At 39.6% G+C, this 9,130-nt stretch overlaps 1 protein-coding gene across 1 annotated transcript; it reads left to right on the top strand.

Annotated features, from left to right (window-relative positions):
- Positions 1-387: 387 nt before the first annotated feature.
- On the top strand, positions 388-6,018 carry LOC101855343 (keratin-associated protein 5-1). The gene is made up of 3 exons (XM_005100204.3): positions 388-1,328; positions 2,940-3,030; positions 4,992-6,018. Exons 1-3 carry the CDS (start codon positions 1,092-1,094, stop codon positions 5,858-5,860), a joined length of 1,197 nt encoding a protein of 398 aa, XP_005100261.3. The 5' UTR covers positions 388-1,091; the 3' UTR covers positions 5,861-6,018.
- The last annotated feature ends 3,112 nt before the right edge of the window (positions 6,019-9,130 follow it).

The raw sequence follows: 9,130 nt of genomic DNA on the forward strand, positions 1-9,130 counted from the left end.
TGATGAACAGTTACAGCAACTATAAAGAGTACAAATTATTGCTGCCAAAATAATTACGAAGAAACTAAAACATGATCATGTGACTCCTATTTTAAAAGAGCTACACTGGCTCCCGGTGAAAGAGCGTATCCCACATAAAATCTGTTTTAACTAGCTACAAGTGCTTACATGATCTATAAACTGACTACCTAAACAGTTTTTAACACTCTATGTACCACCTCGGTCTACCGCTCAGATCATCAAGGGACAAAACAACCCTAGTCAAACCTAAAATAAATTATTAATCATATGGCCAACCCTCTTTTTCATATTTCGCCCCTCTTGTTTGGAATAGGCTTCTAAAAACTATCGGAGAAGCAGAAAATCTAGAAATGTTAAGAAAAACTAAAAGCATTTCTATTTTCATCATAAATTATTTCGATTGGAATCCATCCAAGCTGTAGATCGTCGTGGGTCTGTATATGCGCCTGTACGTATCTGTGTATGTGTGTAAGTACGTGTGTATGTGTGTGTGGGTGCATGCGGGCGTGAGTATATCTGTGCACGAGTATGTAATACTATGTGCCTTTAAAATTGATTTGTAATTCCATAATATGTTTCATGTTAAGCGCATAGAGCATTGCATAATTGGATGTGCGCTATATAAAAGCAATCCATTATTATTACTATTATGGTTAGAATCACTTGGAACTTATAGACTCAAGAGTCCGTTATCAAGACTGTATCATCAGCGTACAGCAGGCTGTTAATATTGTAGCCGCCTATCTTGGCTTCTTCTGTATCATTAATATAACTCCGTATCATTTTGCAGTATGAATTAAAGAGGTATGTAGATAAGACACATCCTTGTCGTACTCACCTGCAGATTGACCTGTATTCAATAAGAGGTGGATAAGAGACGAGAGACCACGAAACTGGCATGGTATTGGGTAGTCTAGAGTTTAATAAACAAAACCACCCTCGTGTCAATCACTGGACGGCTCTTACATAATGCTATACTATGTTGGTCATGCAGGGTTGAGGTATCAACGCGGGCAATCTCTTATTATTCATCCTTCTGTATTATATCACATTTTAGGATTTTCTGCGCCATGAAGAGCCACGACGAGTGTAACGAAGACGTGCACTGTGGACAGGGCCAAAAGTGCTATAAAGGCCAAATATGTGCCGCTCTTGCACATGCACCGTTAGCGCCGCTGGAATTATCACAAAACGCTGAACAGTCGAGAAAAAAGCGCTCCGCGTATTACAACGATATGTCTGATCCCTTCTGTGCCTCAAGCAACCACTGTGGGCCTGACGACTGTGGGGGCTGCCCAAAGGGAAAGGTGAGAAATAGCAGGATCTGTACCCCCCAATCACACCTCTTTAAAGTTCATAATGTGTCATGGCACGGTGGAATTAGGCCCACGTCAGTTTGTGGACATAAGGGGTAATTGGTGTTATCTTAGAGCCTGTTCACTTGTCTTGTTTCTATGAAAAAGAAATATCCATTTATCCCAAATAGAAATCAAGATATGTTCGATTGAAAGAGATGGTTGTCCCCTGGTTTCAGAGGTACAATTAGCGAGAAAATGGCCGGCAACGTCTGGTGACTTTCATAGCTTGAAAGTCCTTGGAAACTGAAAATCCACATTTTTGTGTGCCTTTAATCAATGTTACTCAGTAACATTTACACCGAAATTTAATTTGTTTTTAAATGAGCATAAAAGATGTTGAACCAAAGAAAAACGACCAAAAAAATCAATACCAATTGCCAAATCGGGAGAAAAAACGCCGGTTTCTTCTATTTCAATATATTAGACGAGCACCTGATTTCACCATGAAGCTTCACATTATGTTTATGAGTAATTTCGTTGCAGTATTTTTGAACTTTTACTGGCAAACAGTGGGTCTATTCTCGGCCTCTGGTTTTGATTTTTATGCTGTTGAGTTATTTTGATATGTTTCTGTAAAACTTAACCTCGCAATAGATAGACTGCAGCTGTTGGAAGGTCCTTTGATTATCGCCAGAAAGCATGACGTTTTCATCGGTGCCTGTTTTTTTAATTGTAGTTCTGAACAGGTGGGAAAGGAGTAAATCCTATGTAGTGAGGTGGGGTGGATAATAGAGGGGTGGGTGGCGGTTAAGAGGCGGAACGAGAACTGTGCGGATTTTGACATGAGAGTGAGAGATGAACGTAGAGGCTGGTCACTCACAAGTTACTGATCTTGTAAAATTTTGGTTGTCAAGAAATGAGGCAATCACCACATCAAAGACTTTACGATTTTTAGTACTATTGCCGGTACGAAATTCATAATAAGATATCTTTGCTGTATTATTTCTTGTCGTTGATAATGTTCTCATTGTTGTTCTTGTTTTTAATTTTTGTGTTATGTTGTATTTTCGCCTGTGTTTAATTCAGTAATTAATTAGTTATTGTTAAACGGTACTTTTCCGTTTCTTGCTTACAGTGATTCAGTCAGTTAATATAATACTTTGCCTTTATAGATCTTAACTATACAGACATCGGACCAAAAGTGTGTACTTCCTATCTATAGGTATTAATGCCTGTTGTGAACGTCGATGTATACAGACAGGTGTATAGTAATGAACTGTTATAGAATAAATGTTACTACTTGTTCTTGAACTTGATATTTCCGTCTGTACTTCATGTCTCCTTACACTATCACTTTAAATCAATATAAATCATATTATTGTTTATTTAGAAAGCATCTCTAAGGATCTTTGGTTAATGCACCGAAATCAATGTGGTTCGACCTTTGCCTGCTAGTATCAATTCATCCGTTGTGGGACATGACATCCAGTCAAAATCACAGTGATACTCTATAAAGCATTCCCGCTCCCTTCCTCCTTGTAGGACTCAAACTAATGTCTTTAGCGTGGAAACATTTTCTGAACATCACAAGCACCAATTATCCTATGCGCCTTTTTGCAGATTTGTAAACAAACAGACAAAGTTTGTGTGAAACATCCTTGCGACGATCACGTGTGTGTGGAAGATAATGAGTGCGGAGGATGTTTAAATGGTAAGAACGTCTCAATCATTCTTAAAATATTTAATACCCTTCTTAACACAGGATGCTTATTTATGAGGAGGGGTGGGGTTTGTCTTATTGTTTTCTTGAAAAGATAAGAAATATTAAGACTTTTAACATATTATGAAGAGCCAAAAAGAGTAAAATTCGGTAATTGGGCGTAATATTTGTTAGGACAGTTTTGTAACTTCAGATTAGGCTCCCGTGCTTTTTCCTTTAAGGCTTGGTCAATTTGTTCCAATAAAATATTTACCAAAATAGCTCATCATGCTTCAGTGCCTGTCAACATTATGACATCAAGTAGGGCAAAGGTCTACCTGACTCGTAAAGGTCCACTCGAGGTATCTCTTTTGAAAATAAGTTCAAATTACATATAATTAGAGACAATATGGCTACTCAATTTTATTCCTACAGAGAATGAAGGCCTCAGCTGTGCGTAGTAAGTCAAGCTGGCTCCAAATGGAGGAATCGGGTAGATATTTTTGTAAAATAGTTTTAAAAAACTACAATGTACATCGGAGAGAACACTTATTCATTTGAATTGAATATGTGGACAACCCAGTATCTGCCCTGGAGCAGCAAGCGTTCACAGAAATCAAAAAAGAAAAAAGTATGAAAAATACAAGCAGGGCAAAAAAGAAACAAACCAAAACAACAACAACAACAACAACAACAACAACAACAACAACAACAACAACAAACAACAACAACAACGACAACAACAACAACAACAACAAACAACAACAACAACGACAACAACAACAAACAACAACAACAACAACAACAAACAACAACAACAACAACAACAACAACAACAACAAACAACAACAACAACAACAACAACAAACAACAACAACAACGACAACAAACAACAACAACAACAAACAACAACAAAAACAACAGCAACAAAAACAGCAACTACTGATGCTATTGATTTTTCAAGCCTGTTATCAGAAATACGATGACGCTCTGGGTATTCGCTAGCAGATATTGTCAATAGATGTACAGTCAGCCACAGGTAGAAATATATTCAATATCGGCTTGTTCTCGTGAAAACTGAGACATCCTATACAAAAGTCGACTTTAGTCCTGACTAAACACTATGTTATTAATTGTGACATCTGCCCGTGACACTAAGTACTGATTAGAAGGGGGCTCTTGTGGCCTAGAGGTTAAGGTGTTGGCCTCTCACTCAAAAGGTCCCGGGTTCGAATCCGGGTAGCGACCGAAAAATTTTCTCCTCTAAATTTGTCTCCTTTCACCTCATTTCCTACTCTCTAGCAATGTTCTGTCGTCTGCTTTCGTCTCCACGTTCTGCCCTCACCTCCTCACCTCCTTTGCCCCTTCCTCTGGGCTCCTGATTCTTTCTTCAGCCTTTCTACTGCTACTCCTTCGCTTCTTTTTACTGCAGTCTTTCAACCACACAGCTGATCTTCTGGTAGGAAAGATCTACACCTAGCCTTCTCGGACAAGGGCGAAAATTCTCGGAGAGCATGTGTGCAAGTTGCGCACGTTAAAGATCCCTTGGTGGTCTAAAATCGATAAGAGTAGGCTTCGGCCGCCATCAGGCAAAATTCAAAATTTCCTACCAACTGAAAATATTAGGTGTGTCCCGCGCGCTCATATGACCTTATGCAGTTGCGAGCGCCGTAAAATACTCTACTATAAAAAATTTAAAATAAACTGATTAGAAGAATGTTTTTGTTCATCGCTTAAAATGATAAGCACTGACTTGACCACCTCATAACATGTAGTGGTGAAAATAAATTCCTGATTAAATCTATTTTACTCATACTGCAATATTCGTGAGCTCGTGACTGAGAAAGAGGGGGGGGGGATCGAAGTGACAATGGTGGGACCGAGTATTACTTAAACGTTTGAGCTATTAACTCCTGGTCAAATTGTTTATAGCTTTGATGACTAAAACAAGTTCTCACAAAATTTGTTTACAGGTCAAGTTTGCGAAGTTCTCTACCCCCCTTGCCCTCCACCAGTTGACTGTGAGGCACTCCGGAGAGAGGATCCTGAGGCACATTGTCCCGAAATCAAATGTGAGCCCATCGCCACCTGCGTTTCTACACTAACCTGTGCCAACGTCCGTTGTGAAAAGGGAGCTACGTGTGAGATGTTCAAGCCTCCCTGCCTTGGAGGGCAGTCTTGTGAACCGGCACGACCTGAATGTAAATCTGCCTGCAGTAAGGAATGTCGCCCAGGATTCCAATGCGAAAGTCTCCATCCTCCTTGCCCGTTACCAGCCGTGTGCCTGGAAAGTGAATCCCAAGACTGTGTTTCACCTACGTGTCCCAGCTTCGAAAGATGTGCTGACGTCAGACCAAACTCCTGCGATGACCTGCAGTGTCCTGGCGGGACGGAATGCAAGATGATCACAGACACTTGCGGTCGTGGTAAGCTCTGTCGTAAGATGGCTAAGGCGGAGTGTGTCCCCGTTTGTAATAAGAAATGTGGACGCAATCGCGAATGTAAAATCGCCTCGGAATGTCCGTCTGATGGTAGCAAATGTAAGCACAGGCAGAAGTGTGAGCGTAAACCGGGAGCCTGTCCAAAATGTAAGCCCGGCAGTGAATGTGCCTTGTCCAAACGATGCCAAGGGTGCAGGAAACGCTATGTCTGCGTACTCAGCCGTGGAACGTGTCCTCCTGTGCCAACAATTAAGCCTTCCAAACGAGCTTGCAAGAAAGAGAAAAGACGATCCCGTCCGTGTGTCAATGACGACCAATGTAGAAAAAATCAGAAATGCTGTACCTCAAAGTGTGGTCGCAAGATATGTAGAAAAGCAATGAAGCCTATAGCTCTTCCATAGTAGTTATTGCGGACTAAACACTTTCTTGTGGGTTATAAGTTTAAGATTTTATTTCGCTATATTTCATTATATAACGACTGTTGATCATCACCAAAATGAACAACAAAGCTAGGTTCGGGAAATAGTTTTCAGAAATAAACTTGGTCTATTGCACGAGACAAACAGACTTGAGTACCGTTTGTCTGTCTGGTGTTGTTGTCATGTTGTTGTTGTTGTTGTTGCTGTTGCTGTTGTTGTTGTTGCTGGGTTTTTTTGGTCTGTTTTAAATAAAATTATTGACTCATTTCTCTCATAATTTTCAGTTGGGGCTGAGAAGATCAGGATTTAATGCTCCTATAAAATTTGTAAATAGTGACCTTCGAATTGTAAGACAATCTTTGAAAGCGTCTAAACAAGTGGATGAAATCCAAACTGACTTTTGTTTGCAGATATACACTGTAATTGCCCTAAGATGCCTGAAGTAGGATTACGGTTTTTGTTGCTGTTGTTGTTTTTGAAAATTGTGTTTTACGGTGCTCGCAACTGCATAAGGCCATAAGAGCGCGCATGACACATTAAACATTTTCAGTTGGTAGGAAATACAATAAACTTTCAATTTTGTTCCGTTGGCGGCTAACGTGCGCAACTTGCACACGGCACCTCCGCGATTTTTTACCCTTATCCGAGAAAGCTAGGTGTAGATCTTACTTACCATAAGATCAGAGATGTGGCTGAAATACAACAGTCAGAGTTTCTGTGATTTGTTGTCTATTTTACAAGTGCAATAGTGATGTTTGTAATATAATAATATGTGTGGATGTGTGTGTTAATGAGTGTGTTTATGTAAGCCTGTGTTTGTGTGTGTGTGTGTGTGTGTGTGTGTGCGTGTGTGTGTGAGTAAGTGTGTGTATGTTTGTGTGTCTGCGTGTGTTTGTGTTTGTGTTTATGTGTGCACGTCTGTATGAGCGTGGAGAAAGGGGCTAAAAGTCAGCTCATATCGTTTTGAGCTACTTCAACTACCTGCAGAGTTTAAAAAGTCAGACTTTTGACCAAAAACTATTTCCATTAATTTTGAAAATAACAACAATAATGCTACCTTAACTGAACTATAATGTAGAAAAAGTTTAATAAATTTGTCTCGTAAGTATTAAAAAAACCTGGGGCTTGACCTTCACTATGAATACACCGGTCTACAACTTTTCAGAAAGTGTCTGCTTTCGTTCTCAGACATCACTTTTTATAAGGATTTTGGGGCGCTGAACACGAAAATGATGGGAAATTTGATGTTTTGGTCTAGTTTTCAAGAAATTCAGTGTTTCATATTTTACAAATAATAAAAAGGACTAAAAATTGGAGTCACATCACACTAATTTGACTTATTGTTTCTTGACATAGCTCTTGTATTCAAGTTCTGGTACATTTGTTGTGACTAACCAACAGTAATCTGCTAATACGTTATCATCCCATTTGGCCTGATGTCGCTTTCCATAGCTGCAATATCATGATTAAAATGTTCCCTATATGCACCATTCACTACATCACATTGATAAGACCTGCCGTGTCATTACATGCAACTAGATTGCCCTTCGTTGTAATAAAAAGGTCTCAATGTTCACTCCTAGACCACCAGCAAGCAAATTCCATTTTTGGAGCCTTCTATACAATTCAGCTTTGTGTTTTAGTAGCTATAGGTCGGTGTGAATGTCGTTTAGTCCCTTTTACTATAATAATGCATTCTTGCTAGAACATGTCAGTTAAACTCAGCTTCATTTGATGTTGAAGCTTCCGTGCGTTATTCAGGGGTATCCTCTTCCCCTTCTTCCAGTTCAGTACTTGTTTCTGGCTCAGCTGTATGTGGTAAATCTCAGCTGCGTAGTACTAGACGTTGGGCAGATGTTGGGCAGATAGGATATCATGATATCAACTTACACTTCGGATTTACCTGAAGTTTATTTCTATCCCATTACACAATACAGTATTAGCAGTTATCTGAATGACTGCTTGGTCCACACCAGACCACTCGCACTTCAAAAGGCTTTCATTGTATTTCGTTTCCTTTTCCACCACTGGCGGTGCTTTATCATAGGTACTGCAGCCTACGTGAGTAGCCCAACTTTTTGGGGTCACCAACTTCGCATCCAAAGTAAGGTGATAGGTATTTTACAGTTTGAAATCGTTCTCCTTTGTGCAGTTAAAGTTATTTCGCCGCAGATGTAACGAAAATTGTCATGATTGTTTGCACTGTGATGTGGCATGGTGACTATTGATGTAAAGTAAAATTAGCTGTTTCTGTTTTAGAATCACTCTATTTGTTGAGTGAAACGTAAATGGTTACAATGAAGTCACAGAGGAAAGTGTTGTCTCGTGCAACACAGAAACTGATGCCACTTTCGCACAATTACATCATACAACTGCACAAAAAAAATTAAACCCTGAAATTACTGATCGCAGGAGCCCTTGGCCTTTTTAAAAACAATATAAACTATTGGAAAGCGACCTCAAGCTGTCAAAAAACTAGACCTAAACTTCTAAAACAAGTTCATTTTCGAATTCAGCGTTCCCAGATTAGTGAACGTCAACTGGTAGACCAGTGATATCAGTATGCATACCTACGTCTGCAAAGAAATTTCACAACTAAGGTAAAAAGGAAAACATTTAAATGCCACACTCCGACTTTTGGTGCCTTTTATCAGCTAGCGACAGTAACATGCAATGCTTGACCCATGATAAAGTTGAAAGTTGAGACCACAGAATAAAAAAAAAATTCAACAAATTTAGGTCGAACTTTTCGTTAAGAAAACTGTTTATCTGTTATCCAGGATTAAAAATTGGAAACACACACTTAATGCACCACCTCTTTCCGAAGGAAAATAACCTCCTTTTTTAACTTGGCAAGAAATAATATTATTTTCTGGGAAAACCAGATTTCGCAAAGCCAGGATTCTGTCCCTTGGTTGGTCAAAGTACACTGCACAGGGGAACTAACCAAACAAACGGGCGCCATTTTTAAAACGTAAATCCATTTTCATTATTCCATCCCCTAGAGTACAAGTTACCGACGTTCACTTTCACAAAAGTACCTTTTGTATTCAAAATCCCCCGCCTTCTCTTAGCACATCCTGTCTGCAGAGGGTCAACGTGGGTCCAGACCACAGCCTTGTAATTTATAAGTTCAAACTTAGGGTAAAGATGATGGGTTGTATCAGTAGAAACCAAATAGGAACCGAGGCAATACGAACACTGTTCTATACCTGTAGAGACGCGCAAAACTGGTATTGATTAGTGGCATCA

The sequence above is a fragment of the Aplysia californica genome, unplaced genomic scaffold (genome assembly GCF_000002075.1).
Source record: "Aplysia californica isolate F4 #8 unplaced genomic scaffold, AplCal3.0 scaffold00240, whole genome shotgun sequence".
NCBI lineage: Eukaryota > Metazoa > Mollusca > Gastropoda > Aplysiida > Aplysiidae > Aplysia > Aplysia californica.